At 39.8% G+C, this 13938-nt stretch overlaps 1 protein-coding gene across 2 annotated transcripts in view; it reads right to left on the bottom strand.

Annotated features, from left to right (window-relative positions):
• Positions 1-13938, bottom strand: part of kcnq1.2 (potassium voltage-gated channel, KQT-like subfamily, member 1.2) — a 184482-nt gene that overhangs the window by 165671 nt on the left and 4873 nt on the right. For both annotated transcript variants that reach the window (XM_063479285.1, XM_063479284.1), the window contains exon 3: positions 1495-1585. In XM_063479285.1, the coding sequence (XP_063335355.1) occupies positions 1495-1585 (91 nt within the window). The remainder of the gene's footprint in view (positions 1-1494; positions 1586-13938) is intronic.

Consider the following 13938-nt stretch of genomic DNA (forward strand, 5'->3'; position numbering starts at 1 on the left):
ATTAACATCACCGAGCGTGTACGTTCCCCCTGTGCCTCCTGCTTAGCCTGGTCAGCTTTACTTTGGCAGCTGCTTTTAAGGCCAAATATCCTCAAGGACTAATGTCCCCTCTGCCATCCAGAATAAGCAGCTTGTGATTCACGGATGTTAGCTAACCTTGAACTTTCTAAGTATAGTTACTACGACCAGTACGTGCCACCGTGACACCAGTCGGAGCTTTGCCTCCACACCCACCCTCAAACACACTTGCACGTGCACCCACATGCAAACACACAGAAAACAGATAAGGCTTTATCTTATCTCAGTATTAGCGCTGAGCCATTATACACTCATACAAATGCACAAACGCACAACCAGGTGCACAAACAAACAGGGTTAAAAAAAGATTTAAAAAATATAGATATATATTGTTCATTTTTGATTGAAACAAAAAAAATTTAAGGTGAATGAAGGGAAGGACTGAGAGACAGGGAGACTCAGATTTAAAGAAAATCTGTTTCTTCTTGATAAAAATAAATGAATAACTGTGATAGTAAGTCTTCAAAGTTTATAGAACATAGTGTCCACTATGTTCTCTGATTGCAGCAGGACCCAGGAGGTGGTGCGTTGTGTATCTGTGAAGCCTTTGTATATGTGCAAACCGGGTGTGAGCATGCAGTAGCTGTGTGTGCGCCGATGTTCACAGTGTGCTAGAAGGAGACAGATGATCCGGCCTCTTTGTAGAGTTTCCAAACAGAAGCAATAATTTTCGCTACCTGCTGTAATCCCCCGATTTATTGCATCACTTAGCAGCCTTAATAGCCTAATAAGCCACAAAAAAGGCAATCCACCAGCATGTATCAACAAATACAGTCTCTGTGGAGCCACATGATTCCACATTACAAGTGTCTTAACTGTAGGTTCAAAAGACACATGTTACTGCACGGGCTTTCAGATGAACGCCGTACAAGATGATGAGTGTGTTTCGTGGTATTTTCAATAAATGAAAGTGATTATTCTTTCTAAGTGCCGTAATATCAGACTGAGCTATAAGATGGCGGTTAAAATCTCTCACAGCTACAATCTTATATCGCCATCATGTGGACAACTCAAGGTACTGCTTGCTTTACACCACTCGCCAGATATTATATATACAAACACTAGCTAAAGATAAAGAAAAGAAATGCAAGTTTATATTTTAAATATGTTTTATAGACCAACACTATAATGTATGTGTATACAAGAGGTTTAATGTAAGGTATGGCTTTCTCCTCTGCAGTCACCCATGTGCCACGGGCTGGGTTCGGATCTGTTGCTAAGGTATTTAACAGCCTGCAGCTCATTTATTATACAATTACAGACATGCTTTGCTGGTTTTTCTGATGGACCATCACACAATCACAAAAAATGATTTGGGTAATTACCATAACTGTTATTTTAGGGCTGTTGTGGCATAAGCCTTCCATTTGGTGGTGAACACTGCTAAAGGTTTCGTTTAGGTGTATCACTACTCACCATCCAGAAGAGGGTACCCGTGGCAAAGTCTGCATATTGTTCTATCGTGGACAGCACACTGAAGATTAGACACACCAGGACCATGACGAAGCTGCAGAGAGAGACACAGCACATCCAGTCCATTACCACCACTCACCACATATCACTAAGCATCGTATTACGATGCAGTAAAACAACACAACACAGTGAACATATTAAGGCTTTGTATAACTCTGACCTGAATATATTTCTCCTCATTGCATTTCATTTTCTTCTAGTGCATTTCAAAAATACACGACTGAAGAACTTGGTCACATTTGGTGGCTGTGGCTCACAAGGAATGGGTAATCTATCATTCAGCCAACCACTCTACCAACCAATCATGTGAGCGCGTGTGCAAATGTTAGACAAAGTGCTAAGGTACAGAAAAAGTGCTTGGACGAATGCGTGTGTGAGACTGAGAGAATAAGGCTTGTAAAAAGTGCCATGATTGCTCAGTTAGATTACAAAAGCACTCTGTAAGTACCAGTTCATTTTACCATTTGGTTGTACAGAAGTAAAATGCAGAGCATGCAAACATTTGATAGAACTACAAAGTAAAAATGTAGAAAATAACACATTTTTGAAGTTTTTATGAATAAAATATAAAAATGACAGCAGGATCTAAAACTATGATTGAAGGGGAACTGTAACACAGTCAGAAAAATGTTGAATATGCTTACATATATCGCCTTGACATCTATGGATTCAAAGCAACAATCAATAAATAATTTTTGTTACAAAACAAGTTGTACAGCACCCAGTTACTGTACAAAGTTTAAGGCACTTAAGGTGTTTTTCGTCACTCTGTTTAAATGAACAGCTGACAGGATGTTTCCACATTGCCTAGCAACTGTGAAACATTCCGACGAGACAGTCCATCTGTCCGTGTACATACATCGTCTACAAATACAGGCCTGTGAGCTGAACATCCACCAGGCACACGACTAAATGAGGATGAGAAAGGTGGATGGGGGTTAAAGTGACAGTGAAGGGAGAAAGCAAAGGAGTCAAACAGGGCAAGGAACGGTAGTGCCGCAACTCGTGATTAGCATTTTAATGAGCAATTCACCTGCAGATTTTTATCTTCGTCAGAAAAAAAGTAAACAGTTCCCTTCTTCAAATCGTCACGAAGCCCAAGTTGGCACATTCAATTTGGTTTATTTGACTGAGCAACATTTCAGTGATATTTTATGGATAATAGAAGTAAAAGAGCCACATAAAAGTCTGGTTTTCTCCTCTAATCAGGTCAATATTATTTATATAGCTCATATCAAAAGTCATCTCAAGGTGCTTTACAATATGATGGAAAGACCTTACAATATTAGAACGAGAACTCAAACAAGCACTTGGTAAAAGCAGAGAGGAAGTGGTTCCTTTTTAGCAGGAGATCTCTGGCTAAAGTAGGCTCAGCGAGAGGCAATCCACAGGCCACAGGAGTGAGGAGAGAGGGTAGCAGAGAGAGATGACAAAAAATGTAATGAATAAAAAGCAGAGGAAAGGGGAATGAATATGGAATACAATGAAACAAAACAAAAACAAAAAAATTCTTGCTCATTAATGGAAAAATGTTTTTCAATGAACCACTCGTTTTTTTTTTTAACTCTTTAAAACACTACAAAGTAATAATGACCTCAAACACACCGCTAAAAGCCAATTGAATATGTTTTTTTTATTTTACACTACTACTAAAAGGTCCATCCACCCATTTTCTTCCACTTATCCGGGGCCGGGTCGCGGGGGCAGCAGTCCAAGCAGAGAAGCCCAGACCTCCCTCGCCCCAGCCACCTCCTCCAGCTTATCTGGGGGAACACCAAGGCGTTCCCAGGCTAGCCGAGAGATATAATCTCTCCAGCGTGTCCTGGGTCTGCCCCGGGGCCTCCTCCCGGTGGGACATGCCCAGAAAACCTCGCCCAGGAGGCGCCCAGGGGGCATCCTTGTCAGATGCCCGAACGACCTCAACTGGCTCCTTTCAATGTGGAGGAGCAGCGGCTCTACTCCGAGCCCCTCCTGAATGGCCGAACTTCTCACCCTATCTCTAAGGGAGAGGCCAGCCACCCTTCGCAGGAAGCCCATTTCCGCCGCTTGTATTCGCGATCTCGTTCTTTCGGTCACTACCCACAGCTCGTGGCCATAGGTGAGGGTAGGGGCGTAGATCGACCGGTAAATTGAGAGCTTCGCTTTTACACTCAGCTCCCTCTTCACCACAACACACCGGTACAGCGTCCGCATCACTGCGGCCGCTGCACCAATCCGTCTGTCGATCTCCCGCTCCCTTCTCCCATCACTCGTGAACAAGACCCCGAGATACTTAAACTCCTCCACTTGGGGCAGGGTCTCGTCTTTACTAAATTTATAGTTACTAAAAATTTCCGCCTTTAACCTCCTCACCCATTTTTTTACATATTCATTTATTAAATTCAGAAATTTTTTTTGAATTTTCTTTACTGAACCTCCAGCACCGAAAGTGCGGCTGGTTGTTTGAATGTTTACCAGCCAGAAATAATCCTTGATACATATAAGAGCTTTTCCATTACACTCTATTAATGTTTATCATAAAATTCACTTAAAAACATTTCTTCTAAGCGGTGTGTGTGGTTGCATTAAGATTTTGTGCACCACAAGCTGGATTACACGCCATATGCTGGAAGGGTTATTTTAATCATCTAAATGCACCATATATACAGCAGTACATAGTTTAAGGCAGTATATACTTTGCTAAGGTCCCTATACTGCAAATCTATTTTTTCTTCCCCCATCTGAGCAAAATACTCCCTCATGCGAGCCACACCTTTGTGACATTGTTTTGAAGGTGTTCTCTTCTTCAAAGATCACGCTCAACACTTGTATGACAGATCTTAGAATTACATTCATGTAAAGGGTGATGAAGGGGCGACTCGTAAACGAGGATTCCCCGTTACACTTAGACCACAAGCCAGATGGGACAGTGATTTTTACTGTCTCGGGATTACTGCTCACCACACACACACACACACACACACACACACACACACACACACACACACACACACACACACACACACACACACACACACACACACACACACACACAAGCATTTCTTCCTCCCTCTTACTTTTCTTTGAATTCTGTTCAGAAGAAAATATAAAAGCACTGGAACACTATATACAATATTCTGGGGGTACTCCAGGACATAAAAGGATGCCAGCGTGGGGCAATAGATGGCAATAGATGTGCTATTTGCTTGGATGCCTGCATCAGAAAGTCACATGTTGTGCCATGGTTAGGTTTGACTTTATTGTAACTCTAACTGAAAACTAAGCTTTCAGCCAATCCTTCCTGGAACTTTTCAGGAGAATAGAGATTTTAGTCTGACCGGCGATAAGAAAGATGGAGGAACTGTATGAAGGGAGGAATGGTTAAAGAAAAGTAGTCTAATCCTGGAGATGTTACTGTGAAGGACCATTTCTGTGGTCCAGATACTGAACATCACTTGCTTGACTATAGCATGCATGCTAACCCAACACTGTATGTATGCTTTTATGGTTATTACTGGTGATTTGAACCACATTCCACTAGACAGACTATATAAACGGTTCCACCAGAGAAAGCAGTACTAGACCCACTGTATGCTAACACTGCTAATGTACAAAGTGCAACTGCCACCTCCACCTCTCACCCTTCAGCAAGTCTCATCCAACTCTCGTCCTGTTGACACCAAAATACGTTCCTCTTGCTCAACGTCCACCCTGTACCCACAGACTGAGCTGTTAGGACTCGTTCAAGTTAGCTATGGAGGCACTGCAGGACTGCTTTGACTCTACAGCCTGGATTGTTTTTTTATGAACTACATGGAGAGGACACAGTCTGATGGCCTGTTATCACAGAACAACCAAGTCCTGTGGATACACCGCAATACTGACCATGACTGTATGTTGGGTTTTGAAAAACAAGCCCTGGTTCACAAGTGACTTGAAACACTTCTCAATAAAAAGAACTAAGCCTTGAGCGTGAAGCTTAAGAAATAGAAGGCCTCTTACAGGAACCTAAAGGCTACACTGGAGCAGAAGAGAGAGATTACATGAGGTCAACTATTTCTTCAGCAGTTTTAGTTCACAGACCTCTGCTGCCACCACCATACACCTCTTGTTTCCACACACCTCCAATAATCTTCAGACCTAACTACACCTCACCAACTCCAGTGGACAGGAGACACCTGGAGAAATGCAAAAATAATCTGATGATACTGCTATAGTGGCATAACAGGAGTGGACAGCAGCAGAAATACAGAAGTCTCATTGAGGCTTTAGGGAAGTGGCGTAGTAGGAGTTCACATCCTAACCCTCCACCTCAAGACCTGAAAACCAAAGATCTATCTATCGATCTATCTGTCTATCACCTAGGCAACAAAAGACCAACTCAGAGGCTGTATACAAAATATAAGCAGGCTCAACTTCCTGTGAAGTCATCAGGGCACATACAAGAAAGTTTTCTCTTTAATTAACATTTTACTGCCATTTAAAATTGCATTTTTCTTTGGTGGTTTTATTTATCTAATATTTCTATTATTATTATAAAATTATTTCCTAAATATGGGATTAAATTATTATCTTACTTTATGTTAACTATTTAAATTCAGTGGGTGCATTTTACACTAAATCAAACTGTGAGATCAGATAGATAGGCCGGTAGATCGATTTAAGTTATTACCAAATAAGATACAAATAAGACCACGCATACAAGGCAAATAAGGTAAACCCCTGTGGTATGGCATCTATATTTTAGTAGCTATCTGATCTATGCTGTGCAGTAAGTGGTCACAGGAAACAACTGTTCGTGTCATGCTGCTGCCAGGGATCCAAACAGTGGTAATGCCAGACTTTTGGGAAAGCAAAGATCAGTCAGAGATACAGGTTAAGAAGAGGGCAGGTAAAGCCAAATGTCCATTTCCTGCTTGTTGAGATCGGATCATATTATTAGGACGAGCATAAATATGATACTGTCAGGATGTTGATGTAATAGTCATGTAGGTCATTGACGAGGCCATGTAATCCGTGTTTTCCTTTAGCGCATTAGATTATATTTGTTTTGCTTTGTAGGGATAACAGTGCAATGTAATATCACTGGGATTCCATATACTGTATCAGTGGTGGCAACATCCAGCATATGGCTGCAGTCAGATCTGATCAATGCAGATCATTTAAACAGAAAAGAAAACTCAAAAATCACATAAGTAAAATCGTTATATTTTCCAGCATTCCACTGCTTAAAATAAATCAAAATGTGTTTTTAAATGATCAAGATTTTTGTAATTGATCACAAAAAACACAGAGCCTAACAAATTTTATTTCTTATGATATATTTACTACACATGCAAGTTTAAAAAACTAAACAAAAATATTAGGACAATATCAGATTGTGTGACCATAAATGTCAGATTTTGTAGTCTGCAGTGTGTCCAGTGTCTTAAGTTAATGTGCTTTGACCATGACTACAGCTAGATATAGTGATTCTCCTCATGTCACATCTCATTTTTTTCTGCAGTAACCCCCCCCCCAGAGGTGTTTGCAGGACAGGACTCGGTCACTCATACCCAGCCAACCTTATTTAGGCGGGCCAAAAACCCTGGGATCTGATTAAAACAAAACAGCTGGGGCTTTAGTGATTTAGCATTATTGACAGCAGATCCATCCAGCTTCTCTAAAATAAGTACAGCATAAAGCCACGCCAAACCCTCTGCTCAATCAGCAGCAAACCTACGGCAGTATGAGCTCAGGAAGCGTCACCTAAACACTGATAACGAATGAGAACAGAACATCTTCACGTCTATGAAATAATGTGAGCACAGAAACACACTTTTTACACTGTAAACAGACAAAAAGTACGGCCTACTAAGTTATGTCTAAAAACCCTTTCAGTGGGAAATTTGCTTGTAAATCACTGCAGGTTATTCAGTTTCCTTTGTTCAACCATCAGGTTCATCACTACAGTTCAGCACATCCAGTTTAAGTTGACAGGTGGCAGAAAGCTTGTTCAGTTTTAGAGTACTACATAATGATGATTATCATGCAAATACTGGTGTTTGTGAAGCACAAATGGTTAAAATTACTGACTGATGTGACGCCAACTGAGTATAAAACTATCTCCAGTTCCGTGCCGACCAAAATCTAACCTACGTTTAAACATTTGCATTTCTTCTGAGTGTCCATGCAAAAGGAAAAGCCAGCTTAATCAACAAGCCAAATATTAGCCTCGTATTTGCTTAAGTTGAGCTGCATTTGGTTTGTGTCTCTTCTCTGCTGGGAAGCAATGGCCAGTTCAAGTGTCTGTCCATTACAGTCTTGACCCCTACAAAACTGCAACCAAAAAAAAAAACCTAAGGCATGAGTACACAAAAAAGCTCTCTATAGTGCAGGAGATAAATGCAGTAATGAGGACTACCTGCCTAGATTTGTTTTGTGCCACACTTGGGTCATCAGCTGGGACCCTTTTCAATAACAGGTGTTTTGTTACGTTGAATAATTACACCAAACCAGAACTACCTCCCAACCCCCTTTATCTGCAGCCACACACTCACTACTGCCCTCGCAATCAAAAAACTAAGCAGGAGTTTTGTGTGGCCAACAACTCTTTGAAACCTAAAAGGGCTCTCTTTGCTACTCATCAAAGCAGCTTATCTCCGCCATCAAACACATCACCAAACATAAGTTCAAAACAGCCAGGCTTCACACGGACATTAATATGCTAATCAAAACGACTCAAGTAACATTTTTATTCTAACTAGCATGTTCTTTCATAACTCTACAGGGCCATGAGTAGCACAAAAAAAAAAAAAAAAGCACAAAGATAATACAATTTCATAATCAGGACAAAGATTAGATGTTTATATGTAAAGCTGATAATGGCAATCCAAAAGCACTTTCAACAAACAACAAACAATAACTGAAGTGATTATAACTATGCCTTTTAGACATCGACTCACCCTAAGAGGACTAACTAGAGTCAGCCATGTTTTTCTTTAGGCTGCTTAAAGCTCCATGCACCAATAGGAAGCCAGAGATCTGAGGCTTGTATTACAGAGCACGATGGGGACTTGGTGGTAACTTAAAGTTTAGCCCTAGGTTTTCAGTATCTACATATCAGGGCATAATGAAAAAAATAGTAAATTTTAAATTATATAACATCAGATGAACAACAACATGATATATCATGCTCTGTAATTGTTTATTTAATGAAAATAAAGCCAAAGAATGCAAGCAGTGTGTGGAAAACTAACTGCACCTCATCAAGTGGTCATTTTTCTGTGTGACTTCATCAATCTCTCTAATCTCTTAAGATCCTACCACAGCATTTCAGTCATGTGGAGGTCTGGACCGACTGGGCCACCTTGACACTCTTTTCTTTTTCTGCCAATCTGCCGTATTTTGTTGCTGTTCTTGGGATCACTGTCCTTTTGTATGACCTAATTTCAGCAGATGCCCTCATATTTGACTCTAGAATACTTTGTTATACAGAGGAGTTCATGCTTGACTCCATGACTGTAAGGTGTTGCTGCAAAACAAGCTCAAATCATGAGCCCCTTCATCACCGTGTTGACAGTTGGTGTTTGTGCTGATAGGCTGTGTTTGGTTTTCTCCAAACGTGGTGCTGTGCATTAAAGACCAGACATCTCAACTTTGGTCTCGTCTGTCCAGAAGTCTTGTGGTTTATTCACATCCATCTTTGAAAACCTAAGCCGTGCTGCCATGTTTTCTCCAAGAGAAAAAGGGCTTTCTCCTGGCAACCCTTCCAAACAAGCTCCAAGTTCAATTTTTTCTCCTTGCACTGTCATGAACTTTAACATTTAACATGCTAACTGAGACATGCAGAGTGAGATGTTGCTCTTGTTGTTTTTAAAAGTGGTCATACTTTCTGATGATCAGTTAATCAAGTGCATTTGATTAGCAGCACCTGGTAAACTCTTACCCTGGCAACCAACTTACCCACTTAATCCTGTCGTATTTAGTTTTTCACACACACGGCTTCTGCATTTTGCTTAGTTTTTGTAAAATAAAAAATGACATGGTGTAATATGTCATCTTCTTGTTAATCCAAGGTTGCATTTACCTCATTTTAAGAACTGATGAGGACCAGAAACCTTAGAATTAAAAGAGAAACACCCTCTTTTTTACAATGACACCCTGCATCAAAGTTCAAACAAGAGATCAATTTGTAAAAGCTGATATTTAAACAGGTAGTTTAGGTTATACTCTAATTTTGTTTGCTGTAATGTTTTAAACTCCCAAATAAGTTTCCAAATTTAAACACTAATTATGCTGTCATGATTATTATGAATGATTGGCAAACCTATGAAAGTGTAACCCAATTTCCAGACTAAAGTTTCTCTTTAAATGTCCATATTTCCTAAATCCATGAACCAATCAGGTGTCCACCTATAACATGGGCTCAAGAGTCAATATTGAAGTGAAAATGCAGGGGACAGCCTAAAAGAGGAACACAGGACTACACAGTGGACTATTTAACCTAAAAAGGCAGACGAATACAGGTGAAATCAGTAAGGGGGAGGATGGCGATCACACAGGAGGAAAAGCTAAAAAGGAAAAGGAAACACAACAGAAAGCTGGCTTTCACAGTAAAACAGGAAATAACCAAAAGAAAAACACTAAACTCAGAAACACGAAGAGTGAAACTACAAATGATAACAAAGACGGAAAAAGACACTGACAGAAATACAACACAGCATTTTGGCTTGGTTGTTTTGTATTTTATCCGAGGTTGTATTTAGATTGTTTCAAGATGTCCTGATGTCCAGATTATTTTTACTACGTCACATTAAATAAACTCTTAGAATTGATGGAGACGCTGCTTTCTTTTTACCTTCACTGTAGGTGCTTTTTAATGCTTTTTTTTAGCATCTAAGGTCTGTATTTGCCTGTAAGCACAGAGTCTCAGACCAACATCACATCTGTGACTTTAGTGAAAAAACAAAAAACAAAACAACTTCGAGCTAAACAAACATAAATTGCCCTTACCATTCTGCTAGAGAGCACGGTCAGAGAGCCCTCCAAAACCCTCTTTATTAACCCACGTGCCCTCCCCATCCCATCCATGAAAGAGCTTAAGGTGGATTACACCACATCAGCCACCGGCCATAAACACGGATATTCTATCCTGGCTTAGTTATCATCTTGTCCATCAAATACTTGGAAAATAGAGAAGAAAAATCTCCTCATAGGCTGGAGCACAAGATCAATCATAGAGAAATAGTTCACATGGCCATGTCATTCATAACCAGTATCATGCACCAGTATACAGTTCAACATTGAGACTTCCTCACTTCTTTTTCACATTTATGCTGCTTATGCTAAACAGATTTTTATGTGTTTTTTTCTCTTATCTAAACTCGCTATTTTATGGCAACAAAGCCAAATTTTTTTGTTTATTAAAAAGGGAAAAATACATTTATTATTCAGACACAGACTGACATTTAGCTCAGGTTAGTCAGAAGTGCAGGCAGTGAACAGGAAAACCAGGTAAGTGGGAGGGGGACTTGTTACACTGTAACACCTACCAACAGACACACTTCAATTCACAAACATTTCTAGAAAATGGCTCCTAAAATTGGCTGACAGCCGACAGATGCCATCCAGCTTAACTGAGCTCGAGAGACTGCCAAACCAATGGCCGAAAATACCCAAATCCAGGGACGCAATGCTTGTTGCCCCGTGCAAACAAAACTCAGCTATACTCACCGCTAAAAGTGCCTTAAGTCACGAGATAAAAGCTCTGAATAAACTCCCCAGATATTTTATTAGGTATACTTTTTTACTGTTGAGTTGGATCCTGACATCCAAATGCCTTAGCAGAAAGTGACCTGGAGCTTCTCCTCTGACCTCTGACATCAACAAGGCAGACCAATCCAACCTGGCACTATGCAACCTGTCCCCTAATGGGTGCCTTTTCTATTGTGTGCCGTTTGCTTTTTTTTGTATATGTCCTCCCTCCTGTTTGTACATAATTCTTCTGCCTGTATATATTTCTTGCATTTGTTATTTATTCCTGCTGTCTTTCTATTTATATTTTATTCCCGCACATTGGTATGAACCACCCACAATTTGGTTGTACATGTACAATAAAAAGAAAGGGCTATTCTATTCTATTCTATTCTATTCTAAGAGCCACCATGTTCAGAGTCACTTTGATCGCCTTTCTTCCTCATTCTGTTACTAGGTTTAAACTTCAGCAGCTCATCTCCACCATGTCTACATGCCTTCATGCACTGATATGCCTTACATGTGGAACTTTAGATATTAACTGTAGATAAATGAAGGAAAAACGTAACTGAACCTTATATAATGTACATTTAGCATCAGAAGCACCCAAAGTCAAATCCTTAGCTTCTACACCCATTTCATTTGCAAATGTACACACCCAACAATATATTTACTACAAAACACTGTAACACATGTAACTGTAACATCTAGGTTTCTAGAACCGTGTGTCATTCCCGCTGAATTAGCCGGATCAGGATGTTAAAATGCTGGGTGATCAATCTGTCATGAGGAGGATAATGTAAAAAATAATAATCATTTTAAATTATATAATCATTTTCCATGTAAGTAGTTATTGTAGTTAGTAAACAATACTGACTGTTAAAAATAAGCCTATGGATATGTTATTTATATATTCAAAAAATATCACTAAACTATTAAAAATCGAATCACTTGATGAGTGAAACGTGCCCCTAAAGAATTCCCTGAATACACTGGTGTTTTAGAGTAAAATGGACATGAGACATACAGTTCACTCCAGTCTAACAGTAATCTCTCGTAAGCAGACACAAGAGTTCTCCGCTCTGCCTGCATAGATAGAGGGGAATGCCTGGAAGCTGAGGATTCACTATAGCCATTTCAATAATCTGTCCAGATATAAAAACACACAACAAAAGCCAGTATTTAAGACAACATCTGGCCCAGTGCTTTTTTCAAGAGGATAAACAGCTGCAATTCTTCCTCCACCGCAAACTGGTTGGGTTTCTTAAAGCTATTTTTAATCATACGCCAACATTTTTAACACACACATAGGTAGTTAAAAATAAAACGTGGCTTTGATAATAAGTTGATGTTATTTACTTCCACTGTTTCAAGTTCAACTTTTTTTTGTCCAGGTTTGTTTGAAAGAAACTGATGGATAAACTTGACTGATAAAAGGACCAAGAGGTATCCAGCTTGCAGTCCGAGAAGGGCATTTAGAAATCATGAGGATATACATGTTTATTCCCTCTGGTTATGTAAAAGACTCAGAGGGAGTGGCCCAAACATGGAGTGGATCATTGCCCCAGGTTCTCTGTACACTGGTGAGTGTGTATTGCATAAGACTCTTTTCGGACACATGTCCACGTATGCTGTCCGGGGTCCAAAGGATTTCTGCCCACTTTGACTAACTCGGGCACCATTAGTGTGGCATGTGCCTGCTTGTGTTCCTGTCAGTGTGCTGGGCCCATATTAAATATAACTGTTTATATATTTCATCTAATTATCTAATGATTATGTGAATGTGAATAATTCATAAATTTCTGTAATCCTTCTCTAAAGTTTGTATGACCCAAGTTTACATAGGGCACCTGGAGTTATTATTATGTAATTTTGGCAATAAATTAAAGAAAGAAAAATCTCATCTATCAGGGCCCATTTTAAATTTCTCTTTAGCCCAAAATGGATGATGAGCTGTGGTAATGTGAAGCCCACAAGGTAAAATCCAGGTAGAGCTCATTTTTTGAACTGTGTTCAGACAAATGCTTTGTGCTACTGTAATAGACCAAATACCCTCGTAAAGCTCACCTTCGCTTCTTTTTAAAACTTTCTTTTAAGGATTGCTTGTAAAATGGGTTAAAGTCCTTCAAATAAAAAAACTATACCTGTTGATCCAAAATCTTAAAATATTTTTCATAAATGAATAAGCAAAATAAGTCCCTCAAAGTAATGCTTGCGTAGTCCCTTCACCGTACTTTCCCTGTGCACGTGAAAGACAGAAAGTACAGTACAGGGACAAGTTGTTCTGCTAAACAGAAGGGGATACAGCACCGGCTCAGGAGACAAACTAACACTGCTTAATGTGTAAATTAAAAGACCTGGAACACAGAATTCTGTGTTGTTCCAGTGAGAAAGAGGAAATCCACAGTACGGATTTAAAACGTGAGACAAGGTGGACAATCACCTGGTCATAAGCAAAGCATTTGGAGGTGCCAACACTTATTAGGTGCTTTCATTACACGTATAGTAACACAAACGCCTGTCGTCAACTTAAATGACATTACCAACACTTCAGCTCAGGTAACGCTATCTTTGCTTCACATGTCTCTTCTTACATAATAATGGAAAAACGGCTCTTCTGAACACGTGATTTCAAGACCATCACTGGTATACTGCAATATCACATCTATAACG

This window comes from Pelmatolapia mariae, linkage group LG7 (assembly GCF_036321145.2).
Source record: "Pelmatolapia mariae isolate MD_Pm_ZW linkage group LG7, Pm_UMD_F_2, whole genome shotgun sequence".
In the NCBI taxonomy this organism is placed as follows: Eukaryota; Metazoa; Chordata; class Actinopteri; order Cichliformes; family Cichlidae; genus Pelmatolapia; species Pelmatolapia mariae.